The sequence below is a fragment of the Rhyacophila brunnea genome, unplaced genomic scaffold (genome assembly GCF_057557595.1).
Source record: "Rhyacophila brunnea isolate RB1 unplaced genomic scaffold, BYU_Rbru_1.0 scaffold_15, whole genome shotgun sequence".
NCBI classification, from domain to species: domain Eukaryota; kingdom Metazoa; phylum Arthropoda; class Insecta; order Trichoptera; family Rhyacophilidae; genus Rhyacophila; species Rhyacophila brunnea.
Genome location: NW_028232806.1, coordinates 35,475,142 through 35,502,656, shown reverse-complemented (window position 1 = coordinate 35,502,656; position 27,515 = coordinate 35,475,142). Strand labels below are relative to the sequence as shown.

The window sequence follows — 27,515 nt, the reverse complement described above, 5'->3', positions numbered from 1 at the left end:
ATCGTAGCGGCTTTTGAAAGAGGCGATAAAATTTTCATGTAGGGATTCTAATAACGAATACAACGATATATATATCTTAATTATTTCAAAAAAGGTTTTGAAACTCAGCGACACGTATACTGTTTAATACAAATACATCGACCAATGATTGGCACCAAATGCATTTCTCAGTATTAGAAATTGTGTATGAATCAAATCTATGTGAATTTAACTAAATTATATCCGATATGGTAAATCAATAATTTTGATATCGAAAGATGCAAAAGTTGATTTAGTACTTTTAATTAATGTTCACTAACCAGAATTAGTTGCACTCGGTTTCCTATTTGGCAGCGGCGAAGTGTAAATTCTGGCTGGTGGAGGGGGGCAATTATTGGCCGAAGGCAGAGGAAGAGGAAGCATTCTTCCTGATCCTCCCACCGCCCCTACTCCTACTCCTCTCTCCTTATAAATACTTCCTCCGGAAGAGCCGCACATCATGGCTCTGTGCCTGAAATGGCAAGAAAATAATATCGAATAAACGTTTGAATCGGTGTCCGTTCAGTGAGGGACCAAGATTAGATTTATAAAGTAGTAAGGATGGTGCTTCTTATTTAATTGAGTCCCTGGATGGAATAATAGCATTATCGGGATAATGCTATTCATAAAAATCATTATTAATTTTCTTTTGGTGTTTACATGGAGTTTTATTTTTCAAATAGTGATTTTCAAGCTGAAAATAAAAATCATATAAAAATCTATATATTTTCAGCTTTACAGCGACATTTGGACAATGTCACTGACTTTCATTATAGAAAATATTTTGAAAATTTTGCCAACACCATCTTATAATCAATTTTTTCAAAGTCATGTTAACTTTTAATGACTGAAATGGTAATGATTTTGTCGAGGAATCTCCACCATTTCAGCCTGCACTCCAGATGCCAGATAATAGATATAGATATATATATATATATATTCCATATAGATATAGATAATATAGATAAAGATATATACAAAAAATATAGATATATTCCATAGAAGAAAATTTGCAGTATTATTCTACTAATAATCTTAATTTCTATAAATGATAAGTAGTGAATCTCCATATTATATTACATAATTGATTATGGATATTTTTTTCTAATATTTCATTCTGAAGGTTTTATTATTAAAAAAGTAAATAAAGCATGTCTATATTGTGTTTTTAATTAGCCAAGCTATTATTTTTTTTTAACATTTTTTTTTAATGAATGTTAACAATAGGTATATCTGAAATGTTTGAAAATTTGTGTTAATGCTGTTATTCCAGCCAGGGACTCAGTTATTCTTAATCATTACCAACTACTTTTACTTCCTGCATGGTTGATGGCCAAAGACAGTGGACGAAGGGAAATGGTGCTGCATTATCATGCCCTCAACTCCGTGGTTAGAGAGTGCAGTAAACAAAATATATTCAAAATTTTACCTATAGGAGTCCTGTACAAGTGTAAATTAATAGAAATAATATTTACCTGTGTTTTTGTACAGCGGCAAACACACATATCAGCATACAGAGAATAAGCAGCACACAGCTACACACCATCACCAATACACTCGTATCCAAGGGATCACTCAGTGGACCTATTTCCTCTACAATAAAAAGACATTATATTATATTAATTTATAGTAGACTTGCGTAGACGCGCCCCTGCACATAGACCACTATGCTATAGGCGCCATACTTAATTGTGATATACTATGTTTTTAGAGAATTACCAGAAATGCCAGATTGTACCGGTGAATATTATTATCATGTTTTCTGAGATTGCCTGAAGATGGAAATTAAAATAATTATTTATGATATGGCAAATTACCAACCTCCACCAGTTGTTTTGGTGGCAATATTGTAGATAGCAGTGGTGGGTCCAGCTTGGTTGACAGCTGTCACTTTTAATTGGTACCACCGCGCTGGATATAAACCACCAATCACAAGCCGGCGACCACCTTCCTCCTGAAATCAAAAGTTTTTTTAATTATGAGTATGTAATTAAACATAATATATGGCCTTAAAGATGATCCAATTTGGTTGGGTGTTCAGGCCAATTTGGTTGATTCGTTTTTAGCTATGTTGGGTGACATAATTCTCTTTCAGGTGATGTTGGATGTAATGAAACATTCGCTGTATTTGGCGCTCGAAAATCTTTGGCATTATTTGTGGGTGGGTGATCGTGTAAAGATGCGATAAGGGGGCAACAGGGTACCTATACCCTTAAGTCACTCTTACATCACGTTTACTCATAGCCACTCTACATGTTTCTCATTTTTTCACTTACTAGCAAACATCACTATTACCTAGTTGTTCAATTTATTTTGGTTGATTGATCATAATATAGGAGGCATTCTGTTCAGGAAGTAGGAATAGACTGATAAAATCAGATCGTCTAGAGACAACACCCAATTTGGTCAGGCTGGCCATAGACTACAATATAATATTAATTAATATACTAATATTGCCATAGACACTTTATTCATCTCACCTCATGGATATCTGCTTTCAACCATTGCCTGGTGGTAAGGAATCGGTACTCTAGGTTGAAGCGAGCATTCCCACAGTCCCCGTCTTCCCAGGTATCCACTTGCAGTGAGATATGCGAAGAGTTACTCCAGACCCATTCGTTGCCATTAGGAGCTGTCATCACTGGTAAAAATAAGATCGCCATTAACAAATGATCTATTATTAGATAAAAATTGCGTACCTACATATTATGTAATAGGTACGTATATAATAATAAAATGTAAAAACAGGCCGCCGTATTTCAATCTACCAACGTATTAAATTTATAACTACTGTAATAATTTTACTACCTATGTATGTAGTGGTCAATGACTTGTCAGCATTATTTTGACAGCGTAAGAATTAGTAAGTCATTTAAACTATCGCAAATCGTCGCATCTACAGTCAGCATATTCTACACGCGTGACATTATTCGATGTGATCGAAACATTTGAAGTGCAATAATGCAGAGACCAGCAGATTTCTCAGTTGCAAACTTCATCAACAATGACTCGCAATTTACCGAATTTTCATGCATATAATTAGCAGGTCATAGTTGATGAGTTAGTCAGCCTAAATACTTATTAGTATCAATCATAATCTCTGTCTGATCAGTGAGCTTCGTGTCAGTCGCCCCGCTCAGCATTCAATTCCACCGAGTTCGGACCTCGGAACATTATCATAAGTATTATAACAACGCTCTTGTAACATACTGTCACCTCCGAAAGGAGGGGGGGGGGGGGCGTAGGTGTTGCGCTGGACCCCCCCCTGGGATGATGTAAGGTTATGGTTATCGTCTGCTGGCTTCCTTATTTCGGAGACATGCTTATTGAAAGACTAAAAATATAATAGGTATTAGGTACATTGTATGGCTAGGAACTTTGCTTCCAATATTTATAAAATATAGGTAAGTATACGAATTTTAATATTGGTCAAAATTGGATGAAGGCTAATGTAGGTAATAATATTAAAAAAATGATATTAATAATTATTATTTTAGGCATCTAAAGTGTTGTGCTGACGATTGTTTTAAGTTATCTAGGTAACTACAAAATCAATTGCTATTTAATATTTATTGGCTTTAAAATTACGGCTTGCTTGTATGTTTAAAATTGAATAAGTATAAAATTTATAATGACGCTAGGTTTTACTTCGCTTGCTTCTAGAATTAATGTAGGTATAAAAAAATGCAGGACTTTACATACATTAAGGGCTAGAATGATTCTATTTGTTGAAGTTGCAAAAGGGTGACTATAAATTTTCATACATCTAAGCTTACGGGATAGAAATTTCTGTGTAGTCGTAGTCGATCTGCTCATGTTTGCATGAATCCGCCCAATGATGATTCAGGCCTCATGGCCTTGGATCCTCTGAGGATGCCATGGTTTAGGCGGTATCAATACTCTTGTACCAACTGTTTACGCTGAAAATAAAACTCGTCCTCCATCTATTGGAGTAACCACCAAATCTCGACTTCGCATCTCTCTTCCTGACGACTCTCCATCTACACCTCCTGGTCATCCCCAATCACAAAGGTCTTCACCTTTAACAACAAGACCCGCAAAATCTATACCATATTTTCATCTACACTATAAATGTTGAGGAATCGTTATCAAGTGCTGTTATACATGTAGGTGTTCATAAAACTCTTTTTAATTATAGTTCAAAGTCGTAATAATTAATGGCAGATTGAACAAATGTATCAATAGAATGCCCATTTACCTGATCCTAGAGTTCTTGTATGCGCAATGGCAGGGCTCGATACCCCGGCAGAAGCCTTGGCGATTAGCCTTACTTCATACTGAGTCCCACAAGTCAATCCATTGATGAGACGGCTCCCTGCGTTGCCCCCTGAAACTTCTAAGCTCTCCCATCTGCTGCCGACTTCAACTGAACGCCAGTTTATTGTATAACCTGTAAATTAATTTATATTGAAGCAATCTTTAATTTCCGACTCAACTTAAAACATCTCATCATCCTTGACCATAAAACCAGAAGCACACGTACATTTGAAAGTAATCAAATTTACTATTTTTACCAAGGCCTGAACAAAAACGATGCATAAGTGCGAGTGAGAAAGTATTTGGCACCCTTATAATCTCTGCGACACGCGCTAGAGTAAGATAAAAGGTTTACAGATGTGTGAGATGATTTGCTATGGTGTCGCCGCCAAATCTTAGTTTGTCGCTAAATTAAGCGTCGATAACCTGCAAGCGCGTGTTGCTTAAATTGCTATTTTTGTGTTAAAAATAAAGTCAGTGGTAAATATTTTTAGTTAATTAAGTAGAAAAGATGGTTCTGTGTGTTGTATTAAAATGTGGTAGCCGTACTGATAAGCAAGAAGATGGTATTACATTTCATAGGTAAGTTGATACATGTTCGTGATAATTTATTTGTATATTATTGTATATTTTAATATCAAGTGACCTAGTGTTTCTTTAAATTAACTTAAATTATGGATATTTTTACCTAATGGTTGCATTTTGTCCGCTTAAAAATACTATATAACGTAAAAAAATAGAAAATTATATTTTAATTCTGAGCGTCTAGTGTGAGCACTTTGGGCGAACACCAGCGAAATGTTCTATCTATGGTCTCAAACATTTGTATACGAATGCATTCGCTCGCCCACAAACCAAACGCACGGCACGCAGCTTCATTGTGGGGTCTAGATGTATCTATAGTTTAAGATTTATCATCAATAAAATCAAGACTCATTCAATAAAATCATAAAGATGTCACTAAGTAATTTGACAAAGGATTAAAATTCACTGAAATACAAAAGATATTTAAAATTCTTACCCAATATAATAGACGTCCTGTTGTTAGGTTGTAATATCTGCGAGGGTTTCGTCCACTCGAGTAGGATGCCTCTTCGAGCCGGCAGAGCTCGTAGAGCTGGGGCGTTGGGCGGAGAAACTACTCCGACCATGTATGTCACAGAGTCTGAACCAAACAGATTCTTCGCCAGGCATGTGTAGTTGCCTTCGAGGGAACCATCTATTTCTGGAAACGAAATAGGTTTATTGTTAAATTTGGCTGATTATTCTATTATGTTACCTTGCCGTTTCCGTTACACTTACATAGATAAATTCTTTTCTTAGATTGAACAGTTGAAGAGATTGAACAGTTAATATCCAACGCATGGTGATATTATCACTATACCGAAGCTTGGTTAAATATAAAATAAAAGGATTTCAAGTGATTTAAACTTGTGACCTCACTGAGGTCGAACCTGGAGCCCACGGATGACAGGCCAGCATCATATTTATTTATTTATTTGAAAACGACACGTTGAGTACATAACAAATGATTAATTTAGGACGTTCACAACATGACATTTAGAATAAAATATTGTAAGACATGCACTGTACTATGAGGGCCACCACATACATGAGTAGATCTTATCACTAAATATTGACAGAATTATGAATTGTAAGTAACTTGATTATTTTAAAAGCTATCACTTGTGTTTCTCAATTCTGGCATTATGTAATGGAGTCACTAAACGGCTGATTTTGACTATCGTTAAGCGACTATCGTTAAATGACCCTTAGCCCATAAAGACTTGTGAATTCCAATTCCTTGTTGTGGGTGACCATTTTTTCAATACACTGAAATTTTGTCCACTTACTATGTATCAGAAGACTATCATCAGAGTTCAGCGTGAACCTTGGATGATGTGTGATGACTTTGTTATGATGATACCAGACGGTCCTCGGCTGAGGACTGCCAAGAGCTCGGCAGGCCAGGAGTGGTGAACTGCCGACCAGTGCCCAAATTGAACCGCCCAACGAAGCCACTCCTGCCACCACTGGAACATTATATAAAACTATGTAATGCATAACTTGGTTTATCCTAATTTTATTCTACAATATAAAACCAAGAAAATACCAACACCGTGTATTATTCAACTGTGTCCCGAATATACCATATCACTCACACCCAACGCAACCTTCCAAACCAGATATTAATAACATCGGGGACTTCCAAGCATCACGATATTACCCCCGATAAATGGAGAGATCTTTGTCATCATCAGCATCAAAACGATAACCCTCTGAGTTTTTCAATTATTGAAACTAAGGCTGTGAGGAAGTGTTTGTAGTAAAGAATTATTTCTTGTGAGGACAAATTAAATATAATGGCGACACTGTCGCACTCTGTGAGCGGAGATGGTAACTAAATCTCCTCGTCGTAGTGACACAAGTGATAATACATATCTCTCTTCTCTTTCCCGCCGCATTGCAAATTTCTGATGTTTTTTATTATTACCCACTGATTATAATTATTTAAAGATAATAATATATTGTATCAAGTAACCAGTGCTATCTGCTATTTATATTCTTAGTTCAATGAAAACAAATAAGTATGACTGACAAAGTTTAGTGTGTACTATTATTAATGTCAGATCTTAAAAGCCTACCTCCACCCTTCGCCACTGGTAGATACTAACGGCGTATATGGCAGAGCTATGAGATGCTTGTAAATCCTGGGAAGGTGTTAGAATATTAGCAAATGATAAGTATTCTTGGAAACACTTTAGGAAGATAATTAAAATTATTAATCATTCACAAACCTCTATCAGTAGGTTCAGCAGCCACTCTTCTGGAGGGTTCCCCTTCACCCGTCTTAGTATTTGCCGTCACCCATGCCTCGTACCGCCTGCCCTGGGTCAGTCCTCGCACCGCGTGAGATATCCCACCTGATACCGACCACTCCCAAGTTCCACTTGAGTTTTCTATCTGTTGGATTGAGACTCGGTAGCTTTGCGTTGTGCCACCACTGGAAATATATAAATCTATTCTTGAGCTATACTAAGACAAAAAATAATCAATATTGAAAATGTTGTTCGGCTATTACAATATTAGAAAAGCATTTAAAAAACCTTTGTGTAAAGGTGTAGTCAAAATATATGAAAGTGACATTGAAAAAAGGTGAAAGAATAAAATATTAATTGATTTCGCCTTGCAGGCTTTTTTGTGTTCTTACATCTTTTTGCTTGGGATGTACTAAGTTATATAAACGTCCGACATTAGTATTGTAAGTGTAAAATAATGCTCCATCTGTATTGAGAATATAGTTATATTATATCAAAAAAAAACTTCAAACCACTACAAACGTCCATAAGACATTATAATCTAACTCTCAAATATGTTGGGTATGTAAAACTAGTTTTTTTTTATGTTGATACCAGATGGAAATCTCCCACAGGAGACTACCTCAAAGGGCGGACCGAACCATCATATTTCCCAAAATACCACAGCCTACGTCCACTCTTCGCGGTGATCGCAACCCTCGGCCGAGCGGAACCCGTCTCCTTGAAATTCAAATTCGTCAAATTCCTGCCAAAACAGATGCGGTCTATCAAAAACGGCCGCTCGCGCCGCCACTAGTCAATCCGTCGGTAAAACAGGGAGCTTCCCGACCGACGGATAAAACAGGACGCCGCGAATCTGGCAGTTGGATCTGGATGGGCGCGAAAGCTCTCTCTTGCCTGATACGTCGACCAGCCAGCATCTCTTTTACATCAACCGCCGAACCAACAGCATCAACCGCAAAATCTCTTCTCGCCTTCGCTCGCCTCGGACGCGAAGCCAAGCCAGCATTCCGGACAGCCCGCCAAAAAGACCACATCTGACATCGGCAGCACGCCAAGCCGCAAGCCCCGACCCTACCTCTATCTATGCCTACCTCCCATCGGACAGCGAGCATCGCCTCGGATGCGAAGCCCCAGCAGCCAAGCCCGCGACACCACGTTGCAGCCCGCCAATTACCAACCGACCGCCAACGACGACAATAACCTGTATCTGTAACGACTGCCCTGCAATACGATGAAATAAACCAGCCTTGACCAAATACCCCGTGCGTTTCTGTCCCCCACCCCCGCTTTGACCTTGACGTTATCACGGCCTGCCATCTCCGCTTCAGAGCGCGCAGAAGGCCGGTGATAATGTATATTAATATTAAACACACTAAAAGTGTTATGAAATTGCCACTGAGTGTTGTAATAATAAAGGTTGTAAGGAATACCTCTTAACCTCTGCTTCATTTACATTTGTGCAGATAGAATAGAACTTTACTTACTACACAAAGAATGCAAGCATGAAAGACAAACTACGATAATTTGTTTTTAAGTTGCAATAGGATTTTTTTAAAATTTAAATGACATCTAGTGACGGAATGACAAAGCAGAAGTAATTTATATCAACACTACCTTTTAAATTACAAAAATAGATGTCACATAATTATAAAATACAGAATAATAGTATATTATAAAACTTTTAAATTTTCAGTATTTTTTTATAGATCAGATACGTGTGGTTATTGCCAAAAGTTGGTAAGTCTCGAAATCATGGAGTGATTGCAAAATATGCAAAATGAGATAGGTGCAACATTCAGTATTTTTGTGTGTAAACAATTATTGCCGTAACAGTTTAATTTACACGCTATTGGTGGCAGTAAATCTATGCATGTGTGTAGGCGCTATTACTTACCCTACTACTGGTTTAACGTAGAGTGTGTAGTGCAGAAGTTTTCCATTGGCATGTAAAGGAGGCTGCCAACTGATTAATATTGAAGTAGATGTCACTACCAATGCTTTTATGTCAGACGGGGCACTTGGAACTGTAAAAGAAATAAACTCTTATTCAATGTATTTGTGCAAATAAGTAGTAGGTATATTATTTGAAGTAAAATACAGTCGAACTTGGTTATTATGAGGAAGATGGGACCGACTGAATTTTCTCGTTATATCAGAGAATAGATATTTTTAAATGAGCGGTCACAATACAAAAAGTCACAATTCAAACAAAAATAGAAGTAGAAGTGGGTTGACAATTTTTCCCAGGCCTTTCTTTTAGTATTAATTTTAAGATATATGTAAGTAGGTTAAGTATAAAACTTACTGTCTTCGAGTGTTGCACACAGACGTGGTACAGAAAGTGGTCCAAGGCCTCTTCCACAGTGGCCTCCTACTTCGATGGAGTAGTTGGTGAACTTGCTCAGGCCCTGGAGGTACACCTCGCTGTGCACGCTCGTCATGTTACGCTGTACTCCTTCTACAGACCAAAGAATATACTATTATATTATTTTTTTTATTTTAATATTCTTCATAACACTTGTATGGTAACATCTATCAATAGCATTTATTTTTGTATATGTATATTTATTGTATATGTATTGTATGTTTTGCTTTAACACGATTTAAAAAAACTAAAAAGAATAAAAATATGTATGTATGTACATGAATGCGTGTATTCATTAAGGCGCTAAGTACCAAAAAAATAAAAACTGACATTTTTATAGAAAAATGTTCTACATACCAACGCCAATAACTTCAACTATGGTCTAAGTGCCTCAAGTAAGTCAAAAAAATACAGCAAAATATTTAAACCTGTCGACGTTGTGAGTCCGTTGGCGTGTTTTATTTATAATGGTGTAAATAGCACTGCAGTGGTCAACGGCATCCAATATAAAATGGCTGACGATGGTGTGTTGACACTTGCGAGTTCTTAATACCTAAAATTATAGAAGCTGCCGTGATTGGTTCACATTGTAAAACCACATTTTTCAAAAGGTCTGCTTCATGAAATTTTAATGCAATGACTCGGTATTTTGTAACTACAGGCAATACTACTTTTTGGTACTTAGAGCCTTCATTAATACACGTATTCATATTATATATATGCGTTGCAATGGACTGCACGCCACTGGTGCATACATATGTTGACACCGGATGGCGCCCAGATATACATACGTTACATACACTGGCGGCTCCCTCTATAGGTCATTCGGTCATTGACCTGCCAAAATAAATACCTTACAATCGACATAATAATATTAATAATATGTGCAATGTCATATATAATAATATTAATAATAATCGGTGGATTTGAAATTATAGGGCGCGCGATATTGTGTCAACCCAGTCTATTGGGCTTTTTTTGTTTGGGCGATAATTCCCCGAACAAAAATATTGTGTTCGCCGGCAGTCTGAAAATTGACCCAAATTGAATATTTTTATAAAATTTTCTCTCTCGTTTCTCATACATAAGACAGAGATCGATATAACACAAAATACGAGATCGAAGCTTGTAACGGTGCGTGAATTACTGTAATATCGGCAATGCCCGAGTGTGAGACAAAAGATTTTTTCACCTAATTAAATGAAACAGAATGATAACACTGACTAGATAATTGGTCTCAAGACGCAACTGTGTATGCGGTTCGGATTCGTTGACAGGTTTTGACGAATGCCTTTGGTTATTTTAATAATATATAAGGAGTTTTTGGTGATTTATAACATTTTTGTGAAGCAGTTAGTACGCACGCAGTAGCAATTGAAGTCTGTGATACAATTATAATGGAAATGGAAGCACGATTTGCATCCAACGATCATCTCATTATATCCGATTTGTTCAATAAAGAAAATTACACTGATTTTAAAAATAATTTTCCCACACGTCAAGTAAATTTGGTAAAACTGTTAGAAGAAATAAACATAATCAAGTTAAAAAATGAATTATTGGTGTTTTATCAACGAGATGATTTGCATGGCGCTATTAGTGCAGTTTCTCTTCTACATTTTTTACTCAGCAATAATTTCAACGAAACATTTTCCGAGTCGATCAAAGTTCTCCAATTTATTTGCGTCATACCAATGACAACAGTTGAAAGTGAAAGATGTTTTTCCACTCTCAAAAGAATAAAAACCTTTCTACGCAATAGGGCCAGGATAGACTGACCGCTCTTGCAATGCTCAGTATTGAAAAAAAATATGTGGGAAAAATAGACAATTTTTATAATCGTGTGATTGATGATTTTTCAAAAAGCAAAGAAAGAAAAGTGGACCTGATTTACAAAAAATTATAACGCGTTGTGTGCAATTTCGGTTAACGATGGGTTGGCGTTATGAAAAACGGACATTTTTTGAAGGGTTAGTAGGTACCGACCTATAACAATTTCTAGCACTTATTCTATAATGTATAAAAAGTCAATTTGCAATACGTCTTTTCAGTATACAACGAAAAGGCAAATTAAAATAATATATTCAAAATTGACCTGCTAGGTTTTTCCGGATTAAGCCGCCAATGGTTACATACATACGTTACATACATGGCGCCACTAGTCAGTCACTTTGGGTTTGACACGAGAGAAGCGACGCGTGCTTCGGCGTCAGCGTCATTAAATATTTCCAGCGATGAGAGTGATTTTTCGCCAGCGAAAAACAGCAGTAAACGAGCACGTTTATTGTCAAGTAGCGACACTGAATGAATATATTTCTCTCTGCTATGTTTAATTTGAATCAAAAACTATGTATTTTTTGTATACATATGTCTATGTAGGTAACCTACCTATAAATAATAAGTAAATTCGATTTATTTTTGAGTTCAAAAATTTCATATTTTGAGTTGATTTTAAGTAATGGAACCTATCTACCATTTTTGTATGGGCACCTTATCTTTTTTTACATGGTTTTGTTTTGCACGGTAGTCTGGAACGTATCCCCCATGCAAAAAGAGGAGAAGAGTTCCAAATTTCTTGAGGTTTATAATATTATGTACTCCATATAGATTACTAAACTTTCCTAGTGCTTCTTTGGGTTAGTCTAAACTAAACCCTAATCTTTGATATATTTTGATGATAATGGCAAACAATCAGAAATAGGTAATCTCTTGTGTTCATTACCAATAGTGGCATATAGAACAGTGTATCCCAACATGGCTCCTCCTTGAAGATGCTGTGGTAGAGGACTCCAGCTTACTCGGATAGATGTTGGAGAAACTGGGGAACAGCTGACGCCCTCTGGAGCGACCTCGGGTACTAAAAATTATGAAAAAAAACATTGTATGTATTATCAGTAAGAGCTTGTCCAGATGACGCGTGTCTAGCCACGATACGTCGCAAGTGCATGTGGACAGCTCAATGAGGTCACCTGTACCTCAACCGCACGCGAGAAGTGACAAGCGGCGATTAGAAATGTAGATAGCTCAATGAGGTCACATGTACCTGGAATGCGCGCGAGACAAATTGTGCCACCTGGACAAGGACTAAGGGGATTGCTCTCATGTGTTCACTGTCATGGCAAATGATGAATATTAGCTAGGTACCTACATTATTTGTACTTATTTTTAAAATATATTTACTTACATAAAAATATCAAAAATCAGCATTCATTTCAATGCGCTGTATTGGTTTTATATATTATATTATTTTTTAACATTACAACAGGTCATGAAGCCCAGTGATAGTAGTGTAATTAGTAATAGAAGTGAAACAATCAGAAACATCGAGGCTTTGAAAAAATCACTAAAATATATTGTGACCTCTCCGGGAATCGAACCCGGAGCCCCTGGATGAATGGTCAGTGCCTTATGCACTGGACTAAGAGGCCTTCTAATTATGCTGCATTCAAAATAAAATCTGAGTGAAAATTTTATTGGTAAAAATTATCAATGATGGCCGGAATAGTGTAATTGGCAATGTACCCGCTTGTTAATCAAAAGGGGTTTGGATCGAGCCAGACTTCTTTCGAAATTGTATTTTTCTGTTTTCGAGCCAATTATAACGTTTTTCATTATGCATTACTAGAATTCATTTTACAACGGTACATTTCGTTCAAGAAATCTGATGACAGACTATCGAGAGCATTAAACAAGGAAGGTTTTATAAAAAAGGTTGTCACCTCCGAAAGAGGGGGGGGGGGGGGGTGATGGATGATCGCTGGACCCCCCTGATGATGTTGTAATGTCATGTCAAGTCACGGTGGTATCGTCTGCTTCTTCTTTCGGGGACATGTTTGTTGACACGAACAAAAACGCCGACCTTCAGTTAGTGTTTATGGCAGAGTATGGTTTAACGACATAACTATACAAATCTAGCCTTGTAGTCAATTCTACTTCTCAAATAGCCGTGCGACAACCTCACGACGAGGTACGAACAGAATATATAAGTCCCATCGTCCTAAACTATGGAAGAAGCAGAGAAGAAATGGTCGAAAAAGACCATGAACAGGTAACCAGTAGCGTAATCGTTTAGTATTAGGAAGTAAAATGTATGTTGTTAACCTTTTCTTTGTAAAATGTAATAAAATTTTACGTAAAAAATTTCGCCTCGGAGAATCGAGACTGTTCAAGTGTAATTGGAACGCTGTGACCGCAGACCTCGAAATGACACGCCATGAAATTTCAAATCGATCTATTTCGGAAATAATTTCCGGGAAATCTCCATTAAACTTAGAAAATAAGTTATGGGAGAGATTGTTTACGTAAAATTAAGCAGGTACATGCTTCAATAACTTTTATAGCTATAATGGAAGTGTATGAAAATTGGAAAAGAAAATTGAATATTTATAAATTTATATACTGTATAATTGTAAATAAAGAATTTTAATACTAATTTTATCAATACAAGATAGGAGTTAACTACCGTTATAAAAATATTGTAAACGCGTATCTATATCTATAGACGCGTAATTATAATTATAGATTTTGTTAATGCTATAACTTGCTGACTATAATGAATATTGTAAAAGTAACAATTGGAAAAACTTGAGATTCTGGTATAGATGGGTTTCTACCCATAAACAATAATAAATCTTAATTGCCTCCTAAGTAATAAAAGAATCAAATACTGCGACTAAAAACACAAACTGGCGCGTGACCTTGAACCTTAACTGAATTCTGTTCGACTAGAATTTACGGCCCGGCTGTGTTGAGTTGCCAGATAAAAATAGATTCAAGGTTACGTTTAGATTACTATGGAAAAGCCACTATTAAGGACGAAATAAATTTGTAGTCGCTTGTAAATAACATCTTGTTAGGATTAAGCATTTATATATTTAAGTTGAAATGTTAAGTGTAATATTATAGTATTTTCACGTAATAATGTTCGTCCGAAAGGTAAATATCGAATGAAACGTTTTCTGCGGCTCCAAATAGTTTTATTAAAACTTAGTAAAATTCTATTGGCCTAAAAAGGCCAAGAGTGGTGGAAAGGACTAGTACGTGGGTGTCAACCTTTCATTTTGACATTTTAAATTTAAAGACTGCCATTCCCTTATTTAGTACACGAGTACCTATTCTGATACCTCGTTGGAAAGCTAAAAACTTTCCCCTTCGTTTGAACACGAAAAATCATATAAAATCAACTATTTTGCTGACGTCACCGTAACTACGTATTTAAAGGACATGTTCTAGAGGGTGCTTAAAACACCCCTATTAAGTCTTAATTTTGCGGAAATAAAGTAGAGTAAATTTAACCCGATTTAATTAGAAGATATCTCTATTAGAAAGTTACCAGGAACGGGAGATATACGTAAATTTATCCCGTGAGAGAAAGATATACATCTGCTATCCCTTACGGACTGTTTCCTGTTAAACCTCCATCCCGAGGGTATAAAAGGTGACATCCTTTTTCCGTAAGATCATTAGTTTCTACACTTCTCACCAGCGATCTCCTACTAAGCAGCAGTCCTTCCGCGGATACGAGATACGGTTCTCAGTAACATTCGTGAAATTTACCTACAATAAGTCCCCATCGACGGGCAAAAAGTAACGCGAATATCTCGTATCTGCCGGTCGTGACGTGTGCCGCAAAACGTAGCGCGAATAACACGTATCTGTCGGTAGTGACGTCGACCGCTAAAACGTAGCTCGAATACCACGTATCTGTCGATAGTAACGCGCTCGCGGAGTAATTTCATTTTTCATTACTCATCATACGAGGTGACGTAATCGGGATAAATTACGTGATCGGATTTGTTTTATAAAAACAAATTAATAAACTCAGTTTGTAATAATAAATTTTACAAATCTTTTTTCGGAATTATAAAATAAATTTTTGAAACTTTATTAAGTAAACATAATTATAAAATAAACTTTTGTAAACAAATTCATAAACATAAAAACAAATTTTAGTAAATAAATTTGTAAACATTAAGCAAACCTTCTGTAAACAAGTCTGTAATCACAAATAAATATTTGTAAATACACTGTGAATATAAATAAACTTTATAAACAACAATAAAATAATTCTATTCTTTTTTATAAACCTAATACTGTGTGACCAAAGAATAATTTATATTTTCTTTCTTATGGGAAAATATTTCTCGAATTAAAAATATCCAAAGAATATCTGCGTATACATTCTCTGAATTAGGTGTGACTTTTCGGGAATTTGTGAAAGATTTCACAGAGATCCTATAGTGAACAAATAAATAGTTTGCTGATACTTTAATGAGATTTAATTACGGGAACAATGACAGTTAACCTTATTGTGTGACCGTGAACTCTAGTACCTGAATAAATTCGGCACCACACCAGCTGAGAGTTTTATTCGGGAATTCAAAGGTTGTGATACTACAAAGGAGATCCACCTCTCCTAATTCATCACTAGTCTCCTCAGTGACGGCCCGGTAGCATTACTGAGCTAGCCGTGAGCCGGGTCATGTCATTATGGCGCCCAAATGCGTGCGGCATCTTCAGGTTGCGAAAACCTGAACGATCCTACAACTAAGATCTACTAAAAGATTTTAAAAACAATATATTGTGAAGTGTATCAATGAATTGTGGTTACCTGAGAGGTTTTAAGAACCTTATACCGGAGCTACAAGAGCGATCTACCTCAACTTTATAAATGTGAGTACAATGAAATAAAGTGTAACTCGCATTAACGAGGAACCAGTGATGAATACTTTTGAAAAATATAATTTGGAGAAGAATATATACGTAAAGGCAACTATATATAGAATACTTTTCTTGATTTACTTGGAAAAGGAAAGAATAAATAAAATAAATACTTTTGGTAATTTATTAGAGTCAGATACCGACATTAAGCAAAAGTATGTCGATGAGACTATCCAAAGGATCTCTCTGACCCTTTTAAACCATAAAGAAAGTATAAAAATAAATTGTGTTACTCACCGTAACAGAAATAATAGAATTAAGAATAAAATGCACAATAAAAATTTCGTGTGAATTTTTAAGCTTTTTTCTAATATAAAGTTGAGTACCATACAAGTATAGGTACAAGAACCCAGACAAAGAAAAAATTTTTTGAAAAAAATAAATTTATACTACTTTGTATATTAAAATCTCGATAATTATCATAACTACCGTGACGTCATGGGTATAGGTACATGAAGGCCTGTACCTATTACAATATAAGATTTTAAACGGAGAAGATTGGACGCTTGTAACAGGAGTTGCAAGCCTTCAGGGTTATCAGCGACAAGCAGCGCATGCCCTCAAAATACTTTAAACGCCGATTGCGGACGAACGGGTGGTCGTAGGAAGCTGAAAACCGGCGCAATCGATAGCTGAATTTTTATATGAATTTACGGTCGAAGGCCCGCTTCTTCCAACTCCAGGGGACGGAGGAATTCGAAGAAATTATGCCGAACCCTGTTCCGGGTCCGAGTGTAGAAGAAGACTTCATATTGGAAGAAGGCTTGCAAAACGCGCAAGTATTCCCCGAAGAGGATTCATTTTTGCAAGTAAGCACGTCGGATCCCAAACAAAAAATGGCACCACCAGAACCAGCCGTGTGTACCCCGTGCCATGTTAAGCCGGAACTCCATTCCACCTATGAGGGTAGCCCAAAGCAGAGCGTTGAACTTTTTCTCCGACGCTGCAGAGAATATTGCGAAGCTGTGAAGTACCCAGCTGAGAATTGGACAGAGTTGGCTATGCGTCAGCTCAGAGGAGAGGCCAAGACTTGGGCCAAGAATATTGACACATCGGACAGTTGGCGGTCGTTTAGTAACGACCTGAAAGAGCACTTCGAATCACCTTCAAGGCGTCGTGCTCAACGAACGGAGCTCGAACATAAAGAGCAAGGACCTCAAGAGGGAGCTTATGGTTTCCTCCTGAAGAAGATGGAATTAGCCAAGGTACTCCTTCCGGAAATGAAGTCGGAAACCCTGGCTTCAACCTTTTATGACCTACTCACCGTGAGCGATCAAATAAGGGTTAATCAAGGGAAATGGAAGACGATGGACGAGCTGCTTGAAGTAGCTCATACACTTCGACCATTGAAATCGGCATTGGCTTCCGAGCCATCTCCAGCAAATGCCGTCAAGGCAAACAATGAAAAGAGGCCCGCTCAGCAAAATACTTGGCGCGAGAAGCCGCGTTCGGTACAAGAGACTAACGCGAAATCTGATAAGACCACGGAGGCTGTTGATAAAAGGCCTCCACGGCAATCAGACCAGCAAAACGATTCAGAAAGACCTGCGTACCGCCCACGTCCTCGCGTTGAAGAGCGAGGCAGTGCCAGACAAAGGCGTTGTCAACATTGTCCTGGCTTCCATGAAAACAAGGATTGCCCAGACAGGCAAGCAGCTCAGCAGACCAGAAAGGAGCCATGAAGACGGCTCGCGGACCGGGTTGATCGTCGATGGCTCCAAGACGACGAACACTGGCGGACCGCCGAAGAGAAGACTCAAGAAGGTGACACGAACGTTCCTCGAACGCCGTTCAGCCGAGTTCTAGCTAGTGACATAGACGCTCTTCTGGCGAATAGGGTTAACTGTGAAAGTGAACTGAAGGACACCCTTCCGGTGAAATCATTTAACCCTAAGGTTCACTGTGAGGTCGAAGCTGGCCCCAGTAACCAAGTTAATCTTTGTACAGGTCCTCTTGTAAAGGATAGCAGCGTAAGACCGGAGAATTATCGCAAACGCGATATTAATAATTCTGCTAGTAAAATAGTAGAAAATCTTAATAAAAAGAATAGCGGTAAGACGTTGTCCAATGTTGAGACTTCGCGAGCTAATAATTCTTTTACCGGCGGCGAAATAGAATATAAAAAGTTTTTAGATAAATTAGAATTAGGAAGTTATGAAATAAATGTTGGCAACAAGGAAGAAGGTTATCAAGATAAGCAGTTAAAGACAGCTAGCAGTGGATGCGGCGAAGGCGTAAGCAGTGGCGCTCTTGGTGTGCTGAGAACATCGGCAAACGTAAGTAACTGTAGTCTCGTCGATACTGACGACAGATCTCTTGTAACAAATAATTTAACGAATTATTGTGCTTCCGCTAACCATTTGTGTAAAAATATTAATAGTACTAATTATACTAAAGCCGAAGCTGGCAGTTTACTTGAAATTAATAGCGATGTATGTAGTTTAGATAGTCGATCGTCGTTGCAATCGAGCAACGAAACTTTAGGAAGGGACTCACCTTTTAAATTGGCGAACAGACCCCACGAGGCTGACGTTAAGAATATTATTAGGAAGAGTCGAACTAATCGTCGACTACAAAACATTAATACCTTCGGTAAATTAAGGCGAAATAAACTTAATGAAGAAGAGCTCATAGCATTAGATGACTATAATCGTTATCTTAAACAAAAATCAAGTAAATGTAAGTCCTTTAGTATTAAGATTATTAAAAATAAGTTACGTAAGCTTAATAAGATTAATTTTGATAGCGTTAAGTTTGAACTAAGAAACATGAACTTAATGTATATAGATAAAGCTAGATATAGTGACGAAAGAGTTGTTGTGTATGATCATCGTCTCAAAGGCGGTGATATACTCAATAACGGAGAACAAGAGTTATGGGACTCAGCTACGGCGGCCCATGACCAACAAAGCAAAATATCTACGGATTTTCTCGGTTCTGTAAATATTTTAGATCCTAGGGACAGGTGTAGTCGGGGACAGAATTTTGCGGCGTGTCGAAAGACACTACCCTCTATAACGACTGCAGACCGTCCAAATAGCGTAGTCAGAAGTACGTGGACAATTGTAGGTAGTACGTTGGATGCGTCGGGTGAAGAGAAATTGCCAACTACTGCAATTGCACGTAATAAAAATAGTTTACCTCATAAAGATTTAAATATTAAATTTGATAAAAATGTTAGTGTTAAAAGTGTTTTAAATACTAGTGTTAAATTGATATATATGAGTATGATAAGCGTGATATACATATCAGTGATAAGTGTAATATACTTTAAATTAATAACGAAGAGAGTGTTACTAGTTAAGGCGTGGGGAAGCGCATGGCTTCCACGCTAAGTCCTTTACTAGTATTCGGAGCTGCGGTGCGCAATAGTTTGAGAAGAATCTGGCTAATGAAAGAGCAGACGACCCAGTGGAACCGCCTGCACCGCTTTCCGAAGCTACCAACGACAGAGACGAGGGAGTGCACGCCCTGTCAGAACGTCGTATGGATGCGCAGGAATGTGCGCGGGAAGAACTACTGGCGAGTTCAGGAACAGATTCCGAACTTAGCGGTGGAGGGGCTGAAGTAGAAAGAATTGTTGACTCGACAATATCTAATGAAGAGAGGATCCTTGGCGAGAGGCTGGATGCGTTGGACGCAGTCTTACAAGACGCCCCCATCAAGATAGCGCCCCCCAAGAGAGAATTTAGGAGAGTGGGACGGTTGGGAGGGCGGCGCCCTGCGAGGACCAACTTCCCAACGCCCTGGAGCAAAGATCAAGGTACTACCTTTGGCGAGTGGCGAGATGCGTTGGACGCTGTCTTACGAGACGCCCCCATCCGGAATGCGCCCCCCAAACGTCAGTATCAGCGTATAGGCCGATCAGGTAAGCGTCGCTCAAAGCGATCGCTACCGCCATCGCCTGTAAGCTAAGTCTCTAACTAAACCGAGCTATAAGTCTTCGAGAGGAGCGATAAAGAAATAAGTCTATTATCGAAGCGAGCGATAAGACTTCGAGAGGAGCGATAAAGAAATAAGTCTCTGATCGAAGCGAAAGACAAGTCTTTTCTCGAAGCAAAAGAGAAATAAGTCTTCGGGGAGAGCGAAACGAAGAACGTGTTGCTAATTAAGGCGTGGGGAAGTCCGTGACTTTCACGCTAAGTCCTTATTAGTATTCGGAGCTGCGAAACAAACAAGTCTTCGAGAGGAGCGATAAAGAAATAAGTCTATTATCGAAGCAAACAACAAGTCTTTGAGAGGAGCGATAAAGAAATAAGTCTATTATCAAAGCAAACAACAAGTCTTCGAGAGGAGCGATAAAGAAATAAGTCTATTATCGAAGCAAACAACAAGTCTTCGAGAGGAGCGATAAAGAAATAAGTCTATTATCGGAGCAAACCACAAGTCTTCGAGAGGAGCGATAAAGAAATAAGTCTATTATCGGAGCAAACAACAAGTCTTCGAGAGGAGCGATAAAGAAATAAGTCTATTATCGAAGCAAACGAGTCTTTTCTCGAAGCGAGAAAGAAATAAGTCTTCGGGGAGAGCAAAACGAAGAAAGTGTTGCTAATTAGGGCATGGGGAAGTCCTTGACTTCCACGCTAAGCCCCTAATAGTATTCGGAGCTGCGAAATGAAGACGTGTTGCTAATCTAGGCGTGGGGAAGTTCGTAACTTTCACGCTAAGTCCTTATTAGTATTCGGAGCTGCGAAATGAAGAGAGCGTTGCTAATTTAGGCGTGGGGAAGTTCGTAACTTTCACGCTAAGTCCTTATTAGTATTCGGAGCTGCGAAAAATAATTCTCTTGATTGGGATTGATTTCAAATTCTTGTAGAATGTAATATATAGCTAGGAGTATTGAGCGTTAGATTGAATAGGTTTAAATGACCCTATGTAATTTAATGTTAAAGGTATTGTCAGGGGAGTCTCCCTGGCATATCATGGTACTATGCCGTATTTTCTAGTAAGCGGGAACGTGATTCGCGACGGGAAGTCGAACTCTACTTCTGTCCATGGGTCGTAAAGGGAGCGTCTCCGTGAGTCCTCTTCCTTGCGGTTGTCCCTCGGCAGGAAAAGCAGTAGTCGTCCCATACAGCACTCACCGTCCTCAAAATAAAATTTTTAACTTCAGAATTATTGAATTATATAATTTTCTTTTATTAATTAGAATTTTAAGACCTGAATCTGGGCGAATATTAATTATAAAAAGTAAAAGAAAAACTTTGTGTGCATGCGCAGATTTTGTATATTTTATTTTGAATATGCTTTACTGTTGCTTTATCGCTTTGCATATTACTGAGTCCTGAGGTGTGGCAATGGTGAATTGAGACTAGACATATACAGTTATGTCTTTATTAAGGGTGGGCATTTGACACGAACAAAAACGCCGACCTTCAGTTAGTGTTTATGGCAGAGTATGGTTTAACGACATAACTATACAAATCTAGCCTTGTAGTCAATTCTACTTCTCAAATAGCCGTGCGACAACCTCACGACGAGGTACGAACAGAATATATAAGTCCCATGGTCCTAAACTATGGAAGAAGCAGAGAAGAAATGGTCGAAAAAGACCATGAACAGGTAACCAGTAGCGTAATCGTTTAGTATTAGGAAGTAAAATGTATGTTGTTAACCTTTTCTTTGTAAAATGTAATAAAATTTTACGTAAAAAATTTCGCCTCGGAGAATCGAGACTGTTCAAGTGTAATTGGAACGCTGTGACCGCAGACCTCGAAATGACACGCCATGAAATTTCAAATCGATCTATTTCGGAAATAATTTCCGGGAAATCTCCATTAAACTTAGAAAATAAGTTATGGGAGAGATTGTTTACGTAAAATTAAGCAGGTACATGCTTCAATAACTTTTATAGCTATAATGGAAGTGTATGAAAATTGGAAAAGAAAATTGAATATTTATAAATTTATATACTGTATAATTGTAAATAAAGAATTTTAATACTAATTTTATCAATACAAGATAGGAGTTAACTACCGTTATAAAAATATTGTAAACGCGTATCTATATCTATAGACGCGTAATTATAATTATAGATTTTGTTAATGCTATAACTTGCTGACTATAATGAATATTGTAAAAGTAACAATTGGAAAAACTTGAGATTCTGGTATAGATGGGTTTCTACCCATAAACAATAATAAATCTTAATTGCCTCCTAAGTAATAAAAGAATCAAATACTGCGACTAAAAACACAAACTGGCGCGTGACCTTGAACCTTAACTGAATTCTGTTCGACTAGAATTTACGGCCCGGCTGTGTTGAGTTGCCAGATAAAAATAGATTCAAGGTTACGTTTAGATTACTATGGAAAAGCCACTATTAAGGACGAAATAAATTTGTAGTCGCTTGTAAATAACATCTTGTTAGGATTAAGCATTTATATATTTAAGTTGAAATGTTAAGTGTAATATTATAGTATTTTCACGTAATAATGTTCGTCCGAAAGGTAAATATCGAATGAAACGTTTTCTGCGGCTCCAAATAGTTTTATTAAAACTTAGTAAAATTCTATTGGCCTAAAAAGGCCAAGAGTGGTGGAAAGGACTAGTACGTGGGTGTCAACCTTTCATTTTGACATTTTAAATTTAAAGACTGCCATTCCCTTATTTAGTACACGAGTACCTATTCTGATACCTCGTTGGAAAGCTAAAAACTTTCCCCTTCGTTTGAACACGAAAAATCATATAAAATCAACTATTTTGCTGACGTCACCGTAACTACGTATTTAAAGGACATGTTCTAGAGGGTGCTTAAAACACCCCTATTAAGTCTTAATTTTGCGGAAATAAAGTAGAGTAAATTTAACCCGATTTAATTAGAAGATATCTCTATTAGAAAGTTACCAGGAACGGGAGATATACGTAAATTTATCCCGTGAGAGAAAGATATACATCTGCTATCCCTTACGGACTGTTTCCTGTTAAACCTCCATCCCGAGGGTATAAAAGGTGACATCCTTTTTCCGTAAGATCATTAGTTTCTACACTTCTCACCAGCGATCTCCTACTAAGCAGCAGTCCTTCCGCGGATACGAGATACGGTTCTCAGTAACATTCGTGAAATTTACCTACAATAAGTCCCCATCGACGGGCAAAAAGTAACGCGAATATCTCGTATCTGCCGGTCGTGACGTGTGCCGCAAAACGTAGCGCGAATAACACGTATCTGTCGGTAGTGACGTCGACCGCTAAAACGTAGCTCGAATACCACGTATCTGTCGATAGTAACGCGCTCGCGGAGTAATTTCATTTTTCATTACTCATCATACGAGGTGACGTAATCGGGATAAATTACGTGATCGGATTTGTTTTATAAAAACAAATTAATAAACTCAGTTTGTAATAATAAATTTTACAAATCTTTTTTCGGAATTATAAAATAAATTTTTGAAACTTTATTAAGTAAACATAATTATAAAATAAACTTTTGTAAACAAATTCATAAACATAAAAACAAATTTTAGTAAATAAATTTGTAAACATTAAGCAAACCTTCTGTAAACAAGTCTGTAATCACAAATAAATATTTGTAAATACACTGTGAATATAAATAAACTTTATAAACAACAATAAAATAATTCTATTCTTTTTTATAAACCTAATACTGTGTGACCAAAGAATAATTTATATTTTCTTTCTTATGGGAAAATATTTCTCGAATTAAAAATATCCAAAGAATATCTGCGTATACATTCTCTGAATTAGGTGTGACTTTTCGGGAATTTGTGAAAGATTTCACAGAGATCCTATAGTGAACAAATAAATAGTTTGCTGATACTTTAATGAGATTTAATTACGGGAACAATGACAGTTAACCTTATTGTGTGACCGTGAACTCTAGTACCTGAATAAATTCGGCACCACACCAGCTGAGAGTTTTATTCGGGAATTCAAAGGTTGTGATACTACAAAGGAGATCCACCTCTCCTAATTCATCACTAGTCTCCTCAGTGACGGCCCGGTAGCATTACTGAGCTAGCCGTGAGCCGGGTCATGTCATTGTGTTGATTGACAACGCGGAAGTACAGGCGAAAACAGGGCGTTTATTGTTCGGAATATAAATACAGTAAAGTACAGCGTACAAAATATTTAAAAAAAAAAAAAAAAAATTAAAATGGCGGTGACGCCGGCGAGCGCGGCGCCACAGCCGACGTCACGCTCGAGAGTCCGAAAACCGAATGACCCTAATAGGGGCTGGTAGGGCAGAGTAGGTAGTAATAATACCCAACAAACAATTCACAATTATTCTATCTCTGAAACATGACAAAAACAGCCTCTGGCATATGTACCTGGCTTGTAAGTAGGTACCTCAGGTCTCATATTTCAGACCTTTTCTAGGTACATGCTTTGGAAAGGGGCTGTGAATTTCTTGGAATTATTACTACCTTCTGCATTTCTTTGCTTGTTAGCTAGATATTTTGAAATATTTGAACTAGGTACAAATACATATTTTTTCAAAGTAATCTCAAATCAGATATTCTAGGTGCTAGGTACATTGTATGGCTGGGAACTTTGCTTCCAATATTGGTCAAAATTGGATGAAATGTAGGTAATAATATTAAAAAAATGATATTAATAATTACTATTTGCTTACGGGCTAGAAATTTGCCTCGCAGTCGATCTGTTCATGTTTGCATGAATCAGCCCAATGATGATTCAGGCCTAATGGCCTTGGATCCTCTGAGGATGCCATGGTTTAGGTGGTATCAAGGTTTAACAGCTAATTAATAATGAGACCAACAATTCGTTTTTTTATTTTTAATTTATATATAGTATCTTCTCTACCTCCTTCAGCAGTATCTTGGTAAAGAGGTATAGACGGAGGCCCAGCCCCGGCACTGTTGTAGCAAGTCACCGTGACCTGGTATCTGGTGCTCTTCAGTAAACTGGTAACTACTGCATTCAGGAGACCACCACCACCTAAGCCATTTCCCAGCTCATGCGATGACACTTTCAGGATTCGGATATTGTCCTCTGAAACAAGATAAGAACTGAATAATCGGGGTTCAATTGTGGCTTTCATCTAAATAATCCGTAAATTTTATGGGAAAAATATTTGTGTCATAATGTCACATCTTAAATAACACTTGTGTAGCCGAGTATCAAAGTAGGACATAAGCCATTTACAAAATTCTTCAGGAGAGTTGATTTTTTGTTTCGAATATACAGAAAAGCAATTTCAAAAATATTGCATTCATTTCAAAACTGCGCGAGCACGTGTTGCTGAAATTTATGGTTTTTCTGTTAAATATAAAGTAAGTGGTAATTATTTTTAACTATTTTAGTAGAACATATTGTTAACTATGTTGTGTTTAAATTTGGTAGCCGTACTGGGAAACAACACAATAACGTTTCATAGTTAAGTTGATAATAATAAAATCGAGATTCTACTGTGCGTTATACGCAAAAAATATGGTTTCATTTTGCCGAAAAATAGGCGATCTCTATATTATCATTACTCTGAGTATACAGCTTTATTCTGGCTATTATCAACCACAGTACCATGAGACATTGGTAAGTTGCTTTTAGTTGCTAGATGTGTCAAAAATAGTTGACATCAAACAATTTGCTAAACACAGTTTTATTAATACAATTGAGTATAATAATCATCTTTGCACCATTAAAATTATGCTTACAGATTTGTCAAAATTGGGCATTTCTATAGTGCGGCACTATTAGAAAAGAGTTCAGAACTCCTGTATTGAATATCTGTGATTATTGCACCTTTTATGATTATTTTCATATACACAAAAAACGCGTATTATATTCAATTACATTATTTACATTTAACATTGATCTGTTAAATATAATGTAATATTATATTGTACTATTGGTTATGAATTATGATGGCGTTTTAATGCCACGTAATATCTATATTTGTCCTGAAATTCAGAGCTCCATCAACGATTAGAAACCCTTATATCATTGGTTGGACTAATTATGGTGGCCCTCATTCGCTTTTTCCCACCTAACTCAAATCCCCGGATATTGTTGCAAGTCAGTTACAGGCCATCAGTTGACCGTGATTAAATAGCACCAGTTAGATGCAGTTACTTCAAGACAGCGGATGCGCCTAGGCTTGTTAAAGCTAAGCTGTTGTTAACTGATTAATACGATTATACGGACTGATTCAGAAGTTATTCGTGAACCACAGCCAGGTCAGCTTGATATAGTGTGACCGTCGTCCAAGCGATATATCTGAGTACCTGACAAGCCATGATACCGGCTCTTGTCATTCATAACCTCATTCATCAAAAGTGTATCGTCAAGTGCCGCGCCTTGGGTTACCCAACAAACAATACTGCGCAAGTGCTAGTGCAACCAGACCACGAAGCAAGATCATAAACATCATAAAAGGTCAGTGCCTGGCATCCTAACGTCACCCCCCAGCATCCACATCCACCATCACAATCATTCTGCTACAAAATTACAGTGACCACTATGAAAAGCACAACCAATTATGGTTATTTCAAAGCTTATTGTGAAACAAAAACTGGAAGTTTGTGAAATGCTTTGACATGTATGAAATATTTAAGTATTACCTGAGTGCATATTGATCTGCGGCACGACTTTGATGATGTAACCAAGGAGTAAGCCGTTGAAGCTCTGCTGAGGCGGCGGAAGCCAGGACACCTGGAGCTCTCCGGGCTGAGCACCAGGTTCGGCAAATACTCCCATCGGTGGAGACGATGGTACTGGAAGCATTTACACATTCAATTATTTTAATATTCAATCCAGATATTTGAATACCTGCTTACAGCATTAAATACTCGTACTTAATAAACTGATGAACATACTTTATGAAATTGCTTATTATTCATGAATCCAGAAATTTTGTATAGGTAAGTACTAATAAAAGATAGCTTTAAGCTTTTGTTGTAGGCTTTTAGTTTTGTATATAGTAAGCGGCAGACTGGCAGGGTAGGATGTGAAGAGAAGTCCCAGTAGGAAGGCGAATCATAAATGCATTTATTTTGCTAAACATTCAAATACCCAGTGAATAAAACATTGTGTTAAACCAAAGTTGACTCAAGTACAAGCCGAAGGATTCGGAAACTTGCCAACAATGAGTGGTCCTACCTCTCATGCCCCTCCCGCTGCTGTCTATGGGTGACTTATCATTGTTCTATAGAGTGCTTATAAATGTTGAAAGTTAAATATTATAATTTAATTTTTAAAATTCGAAACGATTTGTCAGGTAATCTGGAATCTGATTTTGAAGATTGAACAGTGGGACCATGGCCCCCACATCTTCCCCAGCCCCCAGGCTAGAATCTTTGGCGGCCTCCCTTACCTCTTGCAATAATGCA

General features: G+C 37.4%; 1 protein-coding gene across 1 annotated transcript in view; it reads right to left on the bottom strand.

The window, feature by feature from the left end:
- LOC147075271 (cell adhesion molecule Dscam2-like) overlaps positions 1 to 27,515 on the bottom strand; it is a 45,619-nt gene that overhangs the window by 4,587 nt on the left and 13,517 nt on the right. The window contains exons 12-24 of the mRNA XM_085943239.1: positions 26,748 to 26,900; positions 24,991 to 25,179; positions 12,206 to 12,340; positions 9,424 to 9,576; positions 9,013 to 9,142; positions 7,095 to 7,300; positions 6,150 to 6,329; positions 5,318 to 5,521; positions 4,238 to 4,429; positions 2,499 to 2,659; positions 1,840 to 1,972; positions 1,494 to 1,611; positions 300 to 490 (exon numbers count right to left, since the gene is read on the bottom strand). Of these exons, the coding sequence (XP_085799365.1) occupies positions 300 to 490; positions 1,494 to 1,611; positions 1,840 to 1,972; positions 2,499 to 2,659; positions 4,238 to 4,429; positions 5,318 to 5,521; positions 6,150 to 6,329; positions 7,095 to 7,300; positions 9,013 to 9,142; positions 9,424 to 9,576; positions 12,206 to 12,340; positions 24,991 to 25,179; positions 26,748 to 26,900 (2,145 nt within the window). The remainder of the gene's footprint in view (positions 1 to 299; positions 491 to 1,493; positions 1,612 to 1,839; positions 1,973 to 2,498; positions 2,660 to 4,237; positions 4,430 to 5,317; positions 5,522 to 6,149; positions 6,330 to 7,094; positions 7,301 to 9,012; positions 9,143 to 9,423; positions 9,577 to 12,205; positions 12,341 to 24,990; positions 25,180 to 26,747; positions 26,901 to 27,515) is intronic.